A 20,124-nucleotide genomic window follows, 5' to 3' on the forward strand; every position below is an offset into this window, starting at 1 on the left:
CTGCATCAGCCTTAGACAGATAACCACAATCCCAAAGTTCTGGAAACTCTCCTCCTAGAGATATAAACTAAAAACTTACCTCCAGGCCTGGCCATCAACTATGCTGCCTCACCTTGACCCTTGCTGCTGTCAGATGTCACAAGAAATAGAAACAGGCATCCAGGCTTACATCAGCCTAATGGACTGTTAATCACCTTGGGCAAGATCTCCATGCCATCAACAATGCAGCTCCTATCTGTAAAGCCAGTTTAAGATCTCTAAACTGCCAGTGCCACCATGATTGCCCTCCATATATATTGCCTCAGTCTTCTGCCACCCACACCCTACTGGTATACCTGCCTAGACCTGAAGAATGCCTTCTTCTGCCTTTGATTGGCTCCTGTCAGCCAGCCCATCATAGCCTTTAAATGGAAAGACTCAAGTTCTGGACTCAAAAGCTAACTGACAGGTATTCAACCTCCCAGAGGTTCAAAAATTTGTTTACTGTCTTTAGAGAAGCCCTCACAGCTGATCAAAACACTTCTGATTGATGACACCCAAACTGCCTGCTGCAAAGGTACAAGAGCTCTGCTACAATATCTGGCAGACACTGTTTACAAAAAGAGACTCCACAGATTTCTTGGACCTGCTGGCTTCTATAGAATCCAGATCCTGAGTTCACAAAAAGAATGATGCTTACTCAGACTGTCAGCCCATGGTAGTACCAGTGGCCTACCTGTGCAAATATTTGGAACTGATTGGTAAAGGCTTCCTGCATGCTGTATCAGCCACTGTCCTTCTGATCACCAAAGCTGACAGGCCCATCTTAGACCAAGATCGAACTGTCCAGGTGCCACATGCTGTACTAGGATGAACTGTTTTAAAAAAAAAGACATCCCCAGATGCTGAGTACACCCTGTTTACAGATGGAAGTATCTCTGCTAGGAATGAAGTCCAACAGGCTAGATATACTGTGGTCACCTTGTACAAAACAATTTTGGCCAAAATTCTCCTACAGGGATGATCTGCACAGCAAACTACTTCCTGCTGCTGTCTGGAAACCTACCACCAACAACTCAATAATCTGGTCCAGAGGCCTAAACCCCCTCCAGGGATCTGACTGACTGAAACATCAATCCCAGTCACCAGACCTGTTCCCACCATGTGTTCTGCAAGCTCCAGCCCCTGCACTGGCACCCCTCCCCCTGTAGCCAGCTCAGGCTTCAGCATCTGTGTCACTGGCCCTAACCTACCATTCCCTACCTGTACTGAGAAAACAATAAAAGTTTGTAAGGTCCTGCTGTTAAAAAAAAAAAATCATCCCTAGATACGACCTACCTTGATCATTAGTAGTAACAATGGGCCTGTATTTATAGCAGAGGTAAGTCAAAAACTAGGTTAATAAAAACTACATACAGCATACAGGCCACAAAGTTCTACAAAAGTTAAAAAAAAAAAAAAAACAGCTTCTAACCAACTAAAAGACCAGCTATATCTGTAGACATTTCTGCATACACAAATAACCCAGGTATATATTAACTACCTCTACAAGTTTCAGAAATCCAGCCTTAGATCTGCTGAAAAATTTACCTGGACCAGACAGCTCACTCTGAAGAGATGACATACTCAAAGCCCTGTTTTGGCCACTCTGAATGCTGACCAATCCACTCATGACTGAAGCTTGAGGATAAAGTTCACAGGATTGCTCCATATCTATTCCCCTTGATCTTTGTGTCTTTTCAGCTACTTACCTGAGTCCTTGCATCCCTGCCCCCTGCTAGCTGTGGTTTTTGCCTTAAACTCTCCCCAAGTGAATAAAACAGTCAAACACTTGACCAAGATTTGATGAGTGTCCTAGACACACTGGACACTTTCCTAGATCAGATACTCTTCTAGATCAGATTAATTCCCTCACTACCTTGCCAGAGTAATATTACAAACAGATAGACCTAAATTTTAATTGGACCTTGTCTCAGAAAATCACATGTAACATTCGCAGCAAAGATTTTCCAGGGAAACTAAAAGAGAGGGGAGATGTAGTGGAAAGTCCCACCCAGCCAGTGTACTTAAGTTTCTTAGTTGCCCAGGTAATAGTTCCTGTTCCAGTCCTGGTTGCTTCTGTCTCTTTGAAATGACTGGTAACTGTGACGCACATTGTATAAACCAGTCCCCAACTGACAAGCCACTCTGCCTCTGTACTTCCTGCTTGCTATCCTATGTAAGACCTAGACCACCAGAGATTAGGGTGTGATATTCTGGGAATGACTGCAATCAGTTCCCACTGACACAAATAAATCTGCCTCCCAATCCTGGGTGCCATTTTGGTGTTTTTGCTTGCCACTGCAGTCTGACAATCTCTTTCTCATGCAGGTGAGCCATGATGAGAGTTTTGAAAGAGTGAATGCAAAATCAACATAATTTGTCAGAGCCAGTAAACACTGAAACCAGCTTCCACCAGTGCTTACGGGGGATCCTTGTGAGGCTGACTCACTTTGGGTCTCACTTGGGTGTAGACCACACTGGTGATGGTTCCAGTAAGCCTGTCATCTCCACAGCTGTGAAGAAGGGTCCCCTTTCCTTGAATGAGTAAGTTTTGTAGGCCTCAGGGATGGTTCCCCTTGTAGATTACTTCAAGATCTCAGCCACCCTGGGCAGGGAGCCAGCCTGACTCAACATTTCCTCTGTTCTTTCCCTGGGGCGGCACAGCGTCTAGGCTGACTCCTCTCGCCTCTCTGTACTACTTCCCCCGCAGCACCCTTGACTTCTGTTGCTTGTGGTTTCACAGCAGACAACTCTGGCTTCGTATACTGCTAACACAGGCACCCTTCTTCACCTGGCAGATAAGCCCACCAGGGTCCAGTGACTCTGACATACTCCCATGGAATCTCCCAAGTGGCACATCTGATTAGCTCAGTTAGGTCTCTGCATGGATGTCCTCAGTTTGGTCATCAAACCCTGTTCTATGAGCTTAGAGAATTTGGTGGCTGCCTTCCTAGCCTGGAAACACCCTCAGCAGATACCATGGGTCAGGAAGGACCTCCCAAAAGCAGGTACTAGCTATACGACTACCACAAAAGGAACTTCTTATGGGGACTCTTGGAACTTCTATGCTCAGTATAGATTTGTATAGATTTGTGTAATAAATTTCATTAAAAAAACAACATATTTATAAAAAGGAATTTATAAAAGAAAATTTGACTCAGGTAAATGTATCTATAATCTGGCTGTGAAGTAGTTTGTCTAGAACAGGCCAGAACATGTTCACAAGACTCTTCATCTACTTAGGAGAGACACAGACAAAAATAACTTGGTGTGCATCAGAGGCTACTTCTACTGCCTAAAGTTGTGTGGTGTGTTGATTGTCATTGTTTTTATATTCCCCTCTTCTGTCATGGCTGTTCTTGGAGCCTCTTAAAGAGCTTTCTTCTACCATTATTCCTTAAATCTCTCAGATTCATCAGTGGCTTCCAACTTTTTCCCAATATTTTTTAAGTAAACACTGATAGTTTTGCTCTCTGTCGAATATTCTACACATAACAATTGTATCCTCATGAGGTAAGGTGTCCTCCTTCCCACAGTGCCTCCCGAAGGACTGCTGGCCATGGAGGCCATGGTGACCCCATTCTCTCAGCTGACACCCAAGGGAACCCATCTGGAGCCTTAGCTGAGATAATCCACCCCACTCTGGAAGTCCAAGAACAATTCCACTGAGAACATGTCATCAAGTTCCCATAGAATCAGGACTGTCACCTCTACTTCTCAATCCAAAATAATGTAATGATGTTTTATAATTTGCTGCCTGAATTATCTATGCATAAAAATCCTCTCCTAAATCCTATGACATTTTGGGTCAACCAGTGATAAGTACCCACCGGTAGTAATGATGCTTTATTAGCCATTTTTCAAGAGACTACACTCCACTGTTCTGTTTTCAAAAACTGTTATACAAGTACTTTTTTAAAGCCTTGTATGGAGACAAAGGTGACTGTAATTATGCTCCCTACTGTGACCAAATTGGAGAAGGTTCAAGTTGTTGTTTCATTTTGGTTTTTGTACAATTCCATGTCCTTTTAAAGGAAAATAGCTCCAGAAGCATTTATTTGCAAGAGCAGGCTGATGGAAGGAGGTATTCACAAACAAAATCAAAACTGCAGAAGATGAGGATAGCAATTAATGTTAATGAAAAGCCAGAATACATTCTGCACCTCTAAAACGGCTTAGCATTGTGCTTTGAGTAATATAATTGGCATACTTCAGGCTGTGCTTATTCAAAAGTGTTCTAATAGTATTTCTATGCTTTTAAGTACACAACTGTGTAAGTCCAGTTTTGCTACTATAATGAAATACCTGAGGCTTATTCTTATAAAGAAAAGAAGTTTATTTAGCTCACACTTCTGGAGGCTGAGACTCTAAATAACAGTGCCAGTTTCCATGAGCGTCGCTCTGGCTACATCACCTTATGGCTCATGGCCCCACAATAGCAGGTGCAGGAGAGGTCACATGAAGAGACATTAAACGGAGGTGGGGGTCAGTATCAAGGGCTCCCACCTGGCCCTGCCCCTTAAAAGTCCAGGCTCCCCACAGATGAAACTTGGGACAGACACTCAAGTCATAGCAACAGTGTGTGAAAATCTTGAAGTAAAAAAGCCTGGAAAAGCAAAAGAAGATGGCGTTCAGTTACCCTTTGCAGCTATAATTCAAATCGTATCCCCAAAGTAGTCTTTGAGGGGTGTTAACTCACACTTTCTCCTCTGTTAATGCCCACAATGCCACAGCCTCATTTTGAGTACTGCATTCCTCAGAACCATTCCTTTACTTAAAATAAGTTTATTTAACATCGTTCGCCTGTTGAGCAATCAAATTGGTCATCATTTTTTATCTCCATGTTATTGGGTTTTATTATAGGTGGAGGGAGAAATTATTTGTGGAAATCTGCTTTTTGGTGCAGAGAATTGTTCTTTGCAGAAAAAACCCATCTGTGTGTTTGGACTGTGTTAGGAGCACACCTGTGGGGGCCTGGAGGTCTGACATGGGAGACACTATCATCCCGGGCTTGCAGGGCTCCTTCCCCTCTGTCAGTACTCTCCCATCAGCTTCCCCAGTAAGAACTAACTGCTTTCTTTTGACCTTCTTGCTCCTTGCCCTCAATCCTTTCTCTAGGGACAAGCAAAGACACCTTTGGAACACAAATGGCCATGCCCAGGGGAGAAACATCCCTGCAGAGCTCAGCATAGCCCCCTTTCCCCCCGCAGGACTAGGTTCAGATGCAAGTGTCAGGAAACAAGGTGACAGAAAGCAAAATAACAGCTGTGTAGACAAAACAGAAGTCTGCTTCACTGCACAGAAACAAGTACAGATGTACCTAGGCCCACTTGACCTGGTATTCCACAGGGGCTGGCACTTTTATTTTGTGCCTCTCTCACCCTCTGACTATAGTTTCAACCTCCTAGAACAGAGCTGCTGCTCACCCAGCTCTTCAATCTCCATTGCACCCAGAGAGAGTAAAGGAGAGTCTGGCCTCCACTCTAGAGATCTTTCCCAGAAATTGCACAGGCCATTTCCAGTTATATTCCAGTAGTCACAAGTAGCCACCTACGGTCATCCAGTAAGACTGAACATGTAGTCATTCTTCAGGGTCTACTTTGTACTCTGATAGGAGCATCCTTCCTTTTTCCTCAGTTGAATTTGACAGCTTTCACAGGCAAGTCATGTGATTTAACTCTGAAAAGACACGGGCACTTCCTCTTCCGGCTGCCTCCACAGATCAGAACACACTGGGGCAGAGGCCACCATCATGTTGTTTCCAAAGCAAGTTGTGGCTACCTCCCTGTTACTCCTTACTAAATAAGACAGGGAAAGGCTTTCAGCTGGTGCTTCCCTCCACAGGAAAAGGAAAATCAAGAACAGCTGCTCTACATAAAGGCATGCACAAACGTCAGAATGAAATAAAGCCTGGCCACCTTGGCCAGGCTATTTCCCCTTGTCAGCATCTTCTAGGATGTGGTTTCTTTGTTTCCTTGGGTCTAATAAATTGCCTACCTTGAGAATTTCCTTTACCGTACTTGATCATTCTTGCTTTAGTCATCATGTGTGCAGCAGCGCTTCCCTTCCAGGTGTGGGAGCTCTGTAAAACCACAGGGCCTCTCATACACTGAGTTCATCCTTGGTCATCAAATGCCATCAAGAGACTGTCCAAGCCAAACATCAGGACATATGATCTGATGGTACATTGAACTTAGGAGGACAACAAAGCATAATTTTAAAGTCATCATAAAAAAGAAAAAACTAATCACTGTAGCCATGGAAACTCTCATAAAGGCATGTTGACCACACTCCACATCCTTTCAAGGCATAAGGGGCAATTTCCATCTTGAGAAATTGTGTCAGCTCATGGAAATCTAACTCAGGGACCTGCAGATTTCCTCTAAGAATGGGCAAAATAAGGAGAATCATCACTGAGCTTTGTTTACGGTGATCTCGTGTTTCTCTGACACTTCCTAAGGCCTGTGGCAGGTAGAGATGCATTAGATGCTGTTGGTCTTTGCAGCAGCAGTTCATGGACTGTTGAGGGGGAGGGGATAAAGCTCAGCAAGTGCCTTTAACAAATGCTGTTGCTCACACAGTAGGAGGAACCAATGGAGACCTTGGAGGTCACCTAGAAACACTAGGAGAGGGAAAAGGAGAAGTGACAGAGAGAAATGTACTGGAAAAGGACTTCAGAGTCAGACTATAGGGAAATGAAGGAGACCAGAAATACCAAGACCTCTGTGGAGACATCAGGGACAACTGTTCAGCCATTATCAATGGCAGTTGCCCTTCCTCATCAGGAAGCCACCAAACACGTTGCTGTACTTTGTAATTGCAAATTGATGCTTCCCTTTGAAAGTAACAAGAAGCTAGAAGAGGGCTACAATTATCTACAGAAAGAACCAGTATAGGGGCTGGGGATTTAGCTCAGTGGCAAAGCGCCTGCCTGGCAAGCGCAAGGTCATGAGTTTGGTTCCCAGTACCAGAGAAAAACAAACAAACAAACAAACAAGAACCAGTATATTATTGTCATTTATTTGACCTTGACAAAGATTTACCACTTACACATATTTATGATTATTTATCACCATTTTTATGACCTTACTTGCCCATATCAGAGAGTAAAAAAAAGGACCAAATTTTCAAATATTAAGAAGAAAGCACGTTAAGTTATTTATCTTGGTGTAATTTCTTATGCCCTAAAAAAGTGTAGGTTCTTTTCCCTGTGTTGAAAGTTTAGTAAATATCATACTATGCATGTTTACTTTACAGAAATTATCATGAGTTACATCATTTAACTTAATTTATCATTAAAATGCTCTTAAAAGACTCTTCATTTCCTCTGCTTGTCCTTAGGAAACATCACCTTACATAAACTGCTGATCATATATTAAAGCATTGAATATCTGATTAAAATAATCTTGTACATTGTGGAGTAAAAACGTATAATTCATGTTTTCAGCTCTCGCCAGTTTCACATTTTATTTAGTATAATATATCTATCTAAACCCTAGATGCTTCAAAATTAAAGTTTGAAGCAATATCCCCTGTTATTTTATATTGAGGCTCTACTCTGTGTAATCATAAGCCTTACTATGTGGCTATAAACCTGCTGGATTATTGTCTTTGTTTTTAATTCCACATGTGAAAAGCAAAAATGCCTTCAATGGGACCTGCCTTACCGAGACAGACTTTCCCATATATCTCATTGTGCCATAGTTTTGCTAAAAACAGGTGTTTGTCTCTTAAATCCTTCCTTATCACACCCTGCTCTTAGGATCATAACTTCATAGGAAAATAGCCCAGCTTTTCTTTTCTCATAAGTGTCTCTCTGTAAGTAAATTTTTATTTACAGGCTCTTTCTCTTGTTATAGCCTAAACCCTAAAGGCCCATTCACTAAAGGCTTTGTCACCAGCTTGTAGCAATATTGAGAGGTGGTAGAAGCTTTAGGAGGTAGGGCTGGGTAGAAGGAAGTGAAGTCATTGGGGGAGGATCTTGGAGGGCATACTGGGACCCTACACCTTCCTTTCTCTCTTTCACCATTGGGCAAGCAGCCTCTCTACTGTGTGCTCCCACCATGATGTCTTAAGCTGCCACAGGCCCAAAGGAACAGGGCCAAGTGACCATGGATTGAAACCTCTGAAACTATCAGCCAAAATAAAGCTATCCTCTTTTAAGTTATTATCTCATGTGTCTAATCATAGAACAAAGCTTACAAACACGCTGATCCACAGATCTTCTGACTAGGTATCATGTGGTCATGAAGCCCAGAATACTTAACTTCCAGGCAGGTAGAACTTTAAACGCTGGGATATTGTTCACAGGTGCAGAAGAAACATATACTCACCTGTCTACCTCCTGACTTACTCTGAAAACCACTGCAGTGGTCCCTACTGATTCTCAGACACCTTCCCTTGGCTCTGGTCCTGCCCTTGCCACACAATCATGTTTCCTTTAAGCCGATGCTACTCAAATCACAGCACGGACCACTTTAGGAAATTTGCATTAATGAACTAAGTCACTGCATAAGTTGTTTACCATATTCCCACCATCATATAGGATGACACTTTGCTAGACACTGGGTAGGTGAAATAAGTCTCTGCCCTCAGAGGCTCACTGAGGAGGCTAACCAATTTCAGAAAACTCCAGTGATTAAAACCTCATGTCCATTGTCCTCAACTACTAGTCCAGAGAGTGAGAGACAGAAGGAAGAAAGGAGTTTCACAGAGGAGGGACAGCAATTGCCAACAGTGTCATAAGCTCACGGATGCAGTATGTCCCATAAAATAGACAAGACCTTACTGCTCAAGAGACCATAAAATTGGACCCTTCTTCATAAAGTCAGGTGTGAATGTTTTATTGTTTAATTAATTATCCATTTATCTTTCTGTCTTTAAATATCTGAAATGACATTTTTCATGTTTTGGAAAGGCACATTGCCTTTTCAGGACAGCTCTTATTATGACAATTTTTATATTGTGGAAAGCTTTAAACAAAATCAGGCTCTCCATAGGACCTCATTTAGCACTTGAAGAACACAAATGAATATCAAAAGATACTCAGCCCTGGTAGAGCCGAAAGGTCTGTTACTAAAGCATGGGGAAGACCAGAGCTTGGGTATGGACTTGCCATGAGCTCCTACCACGGGGGTCTGCAGATCTCCTTCAAGGGCCTGAACATTAGACCTAGTCTTCCACCCATACCCATGGACACTTCTCAAAGACCTTTCCTTTGGGCATTTTGCTATAACTTGTACAGATTTAATCCAAAAACTTCAAGCACTGTGCTAGTCGGCTTTCCAGTGTTGTGACAAAATACCTAACAAGAACAAACATGATGAAGGAAAAAGATTTTTTGGGTCGTGGTTTCAGAGGTTTCAGTCTATGGTCTCCTGGCCCTGTCGCTTGGATCTGTGGGCAGGCAGAAATCATGGTGGAAGCATGTGGCAAAGGAAATTTGTCCACTTCATGGTGGCCAAGAAATGAAGGAAGGAAGGGCCAGGGTCACACTGTCCCCTCCAAGAGCACACCCCTGTGACCTAACTTCCTCCAACTAGGGCCTACTTCTTAAGTTCCACCACCTGCCAGTAGCACCGCAGGTTGGGAACCAAGCCTCCAACAAATGGGCATTTGTGGACATGTAAGATCCCACCCATAGTAAGCAGGAAGAGGAGATGCCATGATACTCAGATTAGTCAACTCAGGCCCGCTTTTTCTTTACCTGCATTTAGCTTTCTTAGAGGATGCCCTTGACCCTCAGATGACAGAAAGACACAAGTTTTCTGTCCCTCTCAGATTTACTTGCCACACCTTTACTCCTCTCAATTCTGATTAACAGGACGTCCATTGTTTGTATGCTGTAATTGTTCCTACAAAATTCCAAACAGAGGGCCAGGGATATAGCTCAATGGCACAGAGCCTTCCTGGTATATAAAAAAAAACTCAAACAGAAAACTTGTAGCAGAAAATAGAAAAAGTGCTGTTGGCTTTCTTTTGTTCATCTCGTGTTTTGCTCACATTTTTGTGCCCACTTAGGGAGTGTTCACTGTGTCCCCATGAGCCTGCCTCAGTGCTAGGCAGGGGGTCATAAAAGTGACTAAGAGGTAAGCATGGCTGTGAGGAACTTCAGCTAGAAGAGAGAGCCAGAAACAACTGTGCGGTTTCTGTGAAGTGTACATTAGATGTCACAAAAGGACAAGATTCTCTCTGCCAGGGCCTCCACCAAAGGCTTTCCACAGGATCCTACACCTTGGTGTATGGAAGCTTGAGGATTGATACATAGTTAAGGATAAAACCACAGAAGTAAAGGAAAGAGGCATTCAGTTATTGGAGGGATAGAGGAAAACAGAGTTACTCTGTGTAGTCACATTCCTGTGGCTGGGATGAAATACTTGACATCCACAGCTTAGAATAGGAGAAGTTTATTTTGCCTCACAGGTTCAGAGCATCCAGTCCATGGTAAGCTGGCTCCAAGGTGGAAATAGCGTGGTGGAAGGCCATGGCAGAGGAAATTGGCTACCTCATGACAGTCAGAAAGCAGAGAGCTAAGGGAAAAGCAAGGGTGGAGAATAAATGTATCCTTCCAAATCCTGCTTGTATTGACCCCTATCTTCTGTCCAGGCTCCTCCTTTTAACAGTATATTTGCCTATAAACTCCTCCATGGAAAAATCCACTGATAAGTATAGTACCCCCATGATCCAGTCACCCTCCAAAAGCCCCATCTCTGAATACATGAGATTCTGAGGGGACATTCTAGATCTAAAACCATAACATACTCTTTGAAATAATCTGTTAGGCATTTAGCATCTTCTGCTTTCATTTTCCCTGCCCAACCATCTCTCAGCTCTGGCTTGGGAGGGAGCTTCCCCCTCTACACAAATGACAGTCCTTTTCCAGCAGTGCAGTACAGCTGGAGACAGCAGTTAATTTCTCCCAGTAACCCAGCCCCATGGCAGGCAGCACCCTCAAAATGAGCAGTGTGTGGGTACCCAGGGAGCACTAACCATGTTTCCCCTCTTGTTCATTCCCTCAGGCCTTCACCCAAGACGGGTCCAGAATTTAAGGACGGGGTGCCCATGCCCCCCGCGGCTGCCCTCCTTCAGCAATGAAAGGGTTATCCGGCAGCCGCAGCCATCACCACGGGATCACCTGCGACTCGGCCTGTGACTCGCTGTCCCACCACTCGGACCGCAAGCCCTACCTGCTGAGCCCGGTGGAGCACCACCCCGCCGACCACCCTTACTACACACAGCGCAACTCCTTCCAGGCCGAGTGCGGAGGCCCCTTCAGTGACCCCCTGGCCAGCAGCACTTTCCCTCGCAGGCACTACGCCTCGCAGCAGGAGCTCAAGGACGAGTGCGCCCTGGTGCCACGCACACTGGCCACCAAGGCGAACCGCATCCCTGCCAATCTGCTGGACCAGTTTGAGAGGCAGCTACCCCTCAACCGGGATGGCTATCACACGCTGCAGTACAAGCGCACCGCCGTGGAGCACCGCAGCGACAGCCCTGGGCGCATCCGGCACCTGGTCCACTCGGTCCAGAAGCTCTTCACCAAGTCGCACTCCCTGGAGGGGCCATCTAAGGGCAGCGTCAATGGGGGCAAGGCCAGCCCTGACGAGACACAGACCGTGAGGTATGGCAAGCGCAGCAAAAGCAAGGAGCGGAGGGTGGAGCCCAAAACTCGGTCCAACGCCACACCCACCTCCACTTCCTCACCTGGCTGGTGGAGTTCTGATGACAACCTCGATGGCGATATGTGCATCTACCACGCGCCTTCAGGTGTGATGACTATGGGCAGGTGCCCCGACCGCTCGACCTCCCAGTACTTCATGGAGGCCTACAACACCCTCAGCGAGCAGGCAGTGAAGGCTTCCCGGAGTAACAATGATGTCAAGTGCTCCACCTGTGCCAACTTGCCGGTGAACCTGGATGCCCCACTCCTAAAGAAGAGTGCCTGGTCCTCTACCCTCACCGTGAGTCGGGCCCGGGAGGTTTACCAGAAAGCCTCTGTGAACATGGACCAGGCCATGGTGAAGTCTGAGTCGTGTCAACAAGAACGCTCCTGCCAGTACCTGCAGGTACCATTTATATGTCAAAGAATGGATGCTTAGAAATTGGTCCTGACTTGTGTGGTCTTTTCTTCTGGGTCCTAGGCTTGGTTCTGCTCTAAGTTGTTGGTGTGAATTTGAGCAAATTAGTTAGTGTCTCAGTGACCGAGTGTTCCTTCCAGGCAAAAGCAAGTAAGCAAATGCTACCACCTTCATCCAGTTATCTTAAGAGACGAGAGATTGTGCTTTGCAAAGCCCTCCTACACAAAGGCAAGGAGCTATTCCCGTCTTGTGTTCTTCTGTTGTTAGAGTAGTCAAGGGATGGGGAGGAGAGGAGAGTGTAGTCAACAAAGGATTTTAAAATAAACCCAACTTTTTTTCAGAAGTAAACAGTGATCTTTGGAATTTTGAAAAGAGTTTAATTAGATCTATTCAAGGTTTTAATTTTTTTTTAGTTGTAAAAAATTCTGCATGAAGCTATTAGTTTGGGGGAACTGATCTATATCTTCACCACTGCAGTAGTCATGATCATCACCAATAGGAACCACACCCCTCCCAGCCCCCATCCCTGAGGCCTAGCACAGCCGGATGATGAGGTGGAGATGCAGCCAGTTTGGGAGCCTGACAAGCACGGCTGCAGAGGCCCAGGACAACACAGAAGAGGAGGACGGGGTGGAGCGTGGAGCATCTGCACAAGGAAATACAATTAGTGTCCGCATGTAAATCCCACACAGGCAAGACCCAAGCAGGCTGCTCTTTCTCTGCAAGGTCTTCTTATGATTTTCCCTTCAGTCTGCAGGTCACTTAAGCTAGATTGCAGCTGAATAAAAAAATATGGGGCCGAGGGATGTCTTCCCTACCTCTTGCCTCTGCCATTATAATTTTCCCCAAGACACAACCCTCCATTTGAATGACTATCATGTTTTTCTATCAGAGTACTTTTACTCTGTTCTTTCCTGCTATCTCTATCTTTTAAAAAAAAAAAAGTTTTTATTGGACTCTAAAAGTATGGCACTTTCAGTGTGAGAAGAAATGCAAGGAAAAATTCTTACCATGAGCTGTTCATCTTTTTGCTTTCTCTGAACTCCTTCTAACAGATAGGGCTCACTTGGGAGTGCTACCCCAAGTCCTGAGAAAGCTCCAGGTTGACAGTACCTAGGTAAGGAAAGGCAAGGGTCCATGTCTGATGTTTAGAAGAAGGCTGTGTGTACTTTTCACAAGGACACAATTCCATAGTCACTGTTTCCCACTGGAGGTATGTTGTCTAATCTGTTGTGAGGTTGCTGCCCATATTAGTAAATTATTGAAAACTTAATTTTCAAGCTAAACAGGTCATTTAATCCACTTAGAATAGGAAAAGGCAACCTCAGAGGAAGACGGAAGTTAAGTGGATTCCACTAGTAGCATGTGACAGAGGTGGAACTAGAACCCAAGTCTCTTTAACTTATAGAAAATTGCAAATAAAAGATTTAGAAATTACTTAAGCACCTAAACTTCATTCACCCCTGAAAGCATTTTGCATTGGTCTTTCTTTTTTATACCTTCTAAAGTCAAAATCTCAAATAGTGGTGAAATGTGGAAGGACACAGAAGGAAAAGAGGAAACTGATGTTAATTGAAGGTCTACTTTGTACTCGAAGCCGTGGAAAAAGTTTCACACACCTTGTTTTGTTCCATCTGCATAACAACTTTGCAAACTGTGATAGTTCTGTTTTTACAAGAGAGGAAACTGAAGCTTAGACTACAGTATCAAGTGGCTTAAAGCCCCATGACCTGGAGAATGCAGAACTGAGATTCAGACTTAGATCTATTTGATGCTAAAGTCAAAGAAAAGGGGAGCAATGAGAAAATAAAATCTTTAGGATAAAGCTACTATTAAAAATTCTTTAGTAGAAAGAGAATAAAATCTTTAAGATTTAAGAATAGGGTTTAGTACAGTAGCATTATTGGGTCTCATGCTTTAAAAATTTGGAAACTCTATTTCCAAATAATTTATTTTCTGTTAAGCCAGTTTTTACAGGTATTTAATTTTACTTTTTATTTCTTTATTAATTACATTTACTGGTACATTTTAGGTATATATAATGATCACACTCATCAGAAGAGATTTGTACCTGTATTTGACATAATTTTTAAAATGAGGAAAAAATGGAAACAAAGTTTTGTAAATAAGGAGGGGGAAGAGGGTTGGAGGGAAGGGAAGGGAATGGGGGGAAGAGAATCATGTTAAATCCTCTGTTTTTGAAATAAAATATTTAAGAGCAGTATAAGAAAAAAAAATAAGGTGAGGTAAGCATCCATTTGTACATCACCCAACTTGAGAAATAAAACTTCTAATTGCAATGGTTCACACGTATACCTTCCTCTGTTTCATGTTCTTTCTCCTCCTCCCCCAAGTAATAACTGATCTAACTTTCCTGCCCAAAATATTTTGCTTTATATCCTGAAGTTGTTGAAAACTTGTGGGAAATTAATATTTTCTGTCCTATATTGGACAATAATTAACCCTGATTGTGGTAGTTTAAACTTTAACTGTAAACTGAACTCCGAATCCCAACTTATTTAATAAATATTGATATTTACTGAGTTCCTGTCCTGTACAAGGCTTTCAAGCTGCAACAGTAATACTCATTCCACATTTCAGTGTGAGGTTCGAGCATGTTAGTAAATACACAAAAGGTACCACTGAGTGCTCAGGTTCCCGCAAAGACAGGGAAGGAAGAGCAGTGCATTCCCACACAGGGAGCAGAAGACGCCTCTGAGACTCAGGCCCAGCTGCTTTCTTGCACTAGGAGATGGAGAGGGAGTCTGCCATCATCTAGAAGCTCCCTCCAGGAAACAGGCTTAGCCAACCCAAGTCAGCTCCCAAGGAAGAATCTCAATTATAAAGTCATTCTTAGAAGTAAACTTGGAGCACAGGCTCTAGTTTTAGGTTTGTTTTTGTTTCTTGCTAATATTGTCTTAATTGCCAACTGGTGTAAAAGTTGGATTTACAAATGTGTTTAACGTCAACATCACAAGGTATACTTAGTGGGCAAAGCCCTGGTCACCAAGTTCCGTAGCACATTGGCCCTGTTTGGTGCTAACGAAGAACACAGCTGGGAGCCATCCATTCAGCTCTCTGGGCTTCCTTCCTCTGCTTGAAAATGAAGCATTTTGTCTAGAAGGCTGCAATCTTAGTCCACGTTTTTAAACTCCTAAGTTCCATATGTCAGGTTACTAATTAGAGCAATTTTCAAGCATCAGAAGGCCTGGGACTCTCATTTCATCAATGCTTACCAAAAGGAGATGTTTTTCAAATGATAATCTAGTTTTCTCTTTAAAACTCTAAAGGTATTTTGCAGTTGAAACACTGAGATTTCATAACTTGGGTTAACAAGCTTATCTAAAGGTACACAGAGTAAGAGGCAACAGGGTAAGGCAAAACTGATTCACTGTCATCCAGAATCGGAGTTCCTTCCACTGAGCAGGCTCAATCCTTGTTTCCTCTAGATACGAAACAGAGACGAGAAGCCACATATAAGAAATATCTGTTATGTTTCAGAAGCCATCTATAGCTATAGCTCACTGAGGACTCAAAAAAACTTTGCAAAGTACCACCACTTTATTTTTACAAACACTAAATATGGAAGGCTCAATCATTGCCAGGCATACAGAGAGAATAGTAGGAGAACTAATAGTTGGCCCCATACCTATCCAATTCCATAACTGCAAAAATAGAAATAAATGTGTTTCTTTATTTTGTTACATGTTTTTACTCCATCACAAATGTATGTGTGCCTTTGACCTCCAGCATGCACATGTCGTTAAGAGGGCACAGGTGTGGAATTAGCAGCAGAATGACTGGTGGCATGTGTCACTGGACAGCCAGTGGAATGTCTCTAATTTGATTTGAGACAGAACAAAGTACAGTTAATATTCACCAATAATAGAATCTATAACATTGACAAATTTCTGACTGTCTTTCTAGAATTATCACGTAGAGTTAACTTCATGTAGGCCAATGCCACAATTCCGTGGAAAATGACAAATCTATAGGAATTTAGCCTGTGCCCGACACAGACTTAGAAATCAGATACTCTAGCTGGGAACCGTTGCCCGTTCCAGTCAATATGTGCTCACTCACAAGCTGTTTGTAGTTAATTTAGAAAAGAAAGGCTCTCTTTTCCCCAATATTGTTATTTTTAAATGTCAAGAATCAGATGTCTGCTGTTTAGAGCTGTTGTACCACTGCCAGTGCCTCTCTGTATCAGGGTTTGGAGCAGGAACATGGATTTGAAGGCATTAAAACTGTTTCACTCTCAGTTGAGATGTGATTGGCTTTTCTACATTTGGAATAAAGCATTTATGGCACATCTCAGGGTAAGTGCTAATAGTTAAGTAAATAACACAGGCAGAGGGGGAAGTTATCTTGTTTGTGCTTTTAAAAAGCAGAATTCTTGGTTCTGTTTATGCCTCTTTGTATAAATGTTATGTGTTGAGTGACTGACATAGAAAGCCATTCAGAAGAGCAAGATTTTAGATTTCTGACTGTTAACCTAAGAGGGAAAAAAAATCCCTTCAAATCGTGGATTTTGCATTCATCCAGCAGCTGAAACAGGAAAAGGGAAACAAAACGCTCTCCGGTAGAAGTAGAGAGAGACACACACACAGAGGGAGAGAGAGAGAGAGAGAGAGAGAGAGCAAGCCAGAGACCGGCAAGACAACACTCTCAGAGATGAAATTTTAGGACAGCAAAATGATCGACCTTTTTAAGGCTGAGTGGGTTTCTTCAGTGTGTGTGCAAGTTTCAAGAAACGGAAGGACTGCTCAGGTTTGGGTATAACTCTTTTATTACTTTGTGTTTGATGAGTACATGTTGTTGGTCTGAGTGGGGTTTTCTTGCGGAGGGGAGTGATTTAGGAATGGTGGTTTTAGTATTTCGCTATTTTATTTCTTCTCTGAATAATGGCTAGCAAACCTGAAGGAGCTAATGAACTAAAGTCTGTTTAAATGGCAAGAAAACGGTGGAGACATTAGCTACCTACAAATCCGTGTGTTCACAGGGACTTCTTAAGACCGGTAATGACATGATCTAGGATGCTGTGTGCTGCTAGAGGACATTGTATGGCTGGTGACTGAAATGTGATCAGTCATTTTCTTGGACAGGAATCCTGGTACTTACTGTTCCTGTGAAAAATTAAAATTTCTGGATGACTGGTTTTTTGAGGGGTTTTTTTGGGGGGGTTGCTGTCTTTTGCTTTGTTTTCTCTGTTGTTTAAGTAAGATTGTACAAAAAATCACTAAAGTAGCATTCATAGCAAGCATGAGCCCAGGAATGAATTTTGCAGGTAAGGTTTATTTTTCAAATCTGTTTCAAGATTACTTTCATCGTTGCCCAGTAGGAGTTTTCTTTCTCTGGCTGAGTTTTCCCTTCCTCTGGACTTAAAACAATTGAAATGATACTACTTTAGTTTGAACTAGTTCATCTAAAATTTATGAAAGTGTTAATTCTGCTAATGACTTGGCTACAATGTTTCCTTGCTGCCTTTGTCTAAATCTTCATGAATCACATTAGCTGATGATTTTATTTATTTTTAATTTAAATTACTTTAAGAATACAGCAAATGATGCCAAGGCTGTGGAATGCACTTCCTATTTGGCTTGCAGTCTTCTGAGTTTTTACTGATCTTAAAAGAGATGCTTTTCTTTAATTAGAAAGATGAGGTTACTTCTGCCCAGTGCTAACTTTGTGGAATCACTGATTAGCGGCAGAATCCTGGCCAGTCTCTCTCTGTTTCTCTGTCTCTCTTTGTCTCTGTCTCTATCTCTGTCTCTGTCTCTTCCTGTCTCTGTCTCTCTGTCTCTCTGTCTCTCCCTCTCTCTCTCTCTCCGTAATTCTTGCTACTATCCAATTAAAATGGAGAGAAAGACAATTAGCAAGACCCAGAAAGACTTAGTAGTTGGCATGCGAAGATCAAAACTCCTAAGGAAGCCCTGTTGGATATTGTTAAAGAAACTTCACATTGTTGGCCAGCTATTTCATTGTTCCAAATACATTTTCATTCACACCCAGAAACACGTAGCTAGCCACAGCCCGGGGTTTCCGCATGAACACACACTCGATGATCTCACAGAACTTCATTCACTCCGTGAAGATATAACACTATTTAGCAAAGAGTAAAGAAAAACTAGCCCTGGACGTTATATCCCTTTTCCCAATTCTCCTTCGATGACAATTTACTTGATTGCAAATTAGAGATAGCAACACGGGGCAATCACTTACCATTCTTTAAGAAAAAGATGCATCCATATCTCTAGTCCACGTGAGGTCTTTGCATTATAAGACTTCACACAATTTGTGAATGGTAGAACACATTGGCTCCTTTTTTTCAGATTTTTTTAGGGGCCACTAAAAGATACTTGCGGTACCGCCATGCTGACTTTCATTTATAATTATGATATGTTTTCAACATTCGGGTTTTAGGTTCAAAGTCAGCAATCATTCTTGGGTTATTGTGAATCCAGAGTCCAGTAGAATAAATCTTTAAGTTTAGTATCATCTTTCTTATTTTGGAGGAGCACTGATCCACAACCACAAAGCTCACTGACAGGACGTGGGGTCACATGGCATGCTATCTGTATAGTCTACAAAGTTGAAATCTGAGACTTTATATGGGTCAATCTCTAGTACCCTATGATGGGCATTTCTTGTTGTAGTCTAGGAAAGTTTGATAGAGGAAAAAGAATCTGCCTTTCAGGTAAACCAGATTAATATTTATTTATAAGGTCCATGGAGAGTTTTGTGATTTCACTGTGATTTGTGTCACTTATATGAAAATTTGACCCCATACTTTTACCTTAGATGCAAATACGTATGTGTGTGGCTTCACTTCTAGAGCTCATTTATCTGCTCCAGGGACCATCTTGCCTGCCTCCCACCAGCAGGCTAGTAACTGCCATTTGGAACACTGCAGCATATGGAGAGATTTTTTTACCTTGTCTCAGTAAATGCATATTTAAGTCTGCATTTTTCTGAATTCTTAGACTGAAAACACAGGAGGAAAGTGCATTAATTTTTTTCAGTGAATGATTCCCAGTTAGAATGGTTTCCAAGCCATTTGATTCTCCAACTGAGCCTTCTGTTTTTAACTAAAAGGTAGTGATATAAAGAATTACTTAATGACTTACACAGTCAGCAGGAGTTAAAAGTGGGAACATAGTGTAAGCAAAGCCTTATCATCTACTCCACTTGTTACTGTTCACCTGTTCCTTATTGCTGCTATTTTTAACTCTTTCATGTCTTAGAGAACACTCACAGGACCAAGGAAAGACCTCCTCTGATTTTCTGATCTTTTTAAAACTTTTTTAAAATTTGCCAAAGTTTAGCAATATACCATGCTTTGTGTCCATTTCTGATCATATTTGCAAATTGGACTTTCCAGATAGGTTGGTCTTTATTTTATAAACATTAGCTTACTGTTCTGTGTCAACTGGAATTTCTGCTCACTGTTCTCACAGGATGAGGAAAGATTCCACAAGAATCAGGTTTGTGACATTGAAGAACCACCTGTGAAGCTTAATAACATGGAATGGGGGTCGCTGTGTCCTGTCCACAGTGTACAGGTTCAGGTGTATGCGTACAGGTTCACAGCCTCAGGTCTGCAGAGCAGTCTGAAAGACACATGTGTACCTTTGCTGTCTCTGATGCTGATTGATGAAACCATATCCATCTTAAATGTACCACCTCACATAATCCACAGAAGAGGAATAACTCTGGAGTAGGGAAACAGATTCTTCATAGATTACAGTAGAAAACTTGTTACTTTGCTTTCCCAGTGATTAGACTGAATTTCATCTCAGACCATTAGTATAGACCAGCTAGAGGTGTCCCGCTTCCCTGGTGTGAGGATAAAGCAGGTTTAATTCCTTTAATACAAGAAAGATCCGGCAGCCATCCAACAACCAGGAAAGGAAATGACTGCTGTCCCCCTCCCTGTGTTTTTTAAAACACAAGTTGATATATACTTACAGTATTGTCTCACTGTTCCTGCTTTCTCCAAGACTAAAAACCTTAAGGTGTGGGTGTG

General features: G+C 42.6%; 1 protein-coding gene across 7 annotated transcripts in view; it reads left to right on the forward strand.

Moving 5' to 3' along the window:
- Nucleotides 1–11,043: 11,043 nt before the first annotated feature.
- The window catches only part of Dlgap1 (discs, large (Drosophila) homolog-associated protein 1), a 296,231-nt gene continuing 287,150 nt past the window's right edge, over nucleotides 11,044–20,124 (forward strand). For 3 of the 7 annotated variants that reach the window (XM_005372643.1, XM_005372645.1, XM_005372644.1), the window contains exon 1: nucleotides 11,044–12,086. In XM_005372643.1, coding sequence (XP_005372700.1) covers nucleotides 11,112–12,086 — 975 coding nt within the window. In that variant the 5' untranslated portion in view covers nucleotides 11,044–11,111. Of the gene's footprint in view, nucleotides 12,087–16,315; nucleotides 16,418–16,737; nucleotides 16,875–20,124 lie in introns of those variants that run through there. The other 4 variants (XM_013517781.1, XM_005372647.1, XM_005372646.1 and 1 more) reach the window with 3 other exon arrangements.

Source organism: Chinchilla lanigera, unplaced genomic scaffold, assembly GCF_000276665.1.
Source record: "Chinchilla lanigera isolate Chin_1 unplaced genomic scaffold, ChiLan1.0 scaffold00001, whole genome shotgun sequence".
Classification (NCBI taxonomy): domain Eukaryota; kingdom Metazoa; phylum Chordata; class Mammalia; order Rodentia; family Chinchillidae; genus Chinchilla; species Chinchilla lanigera.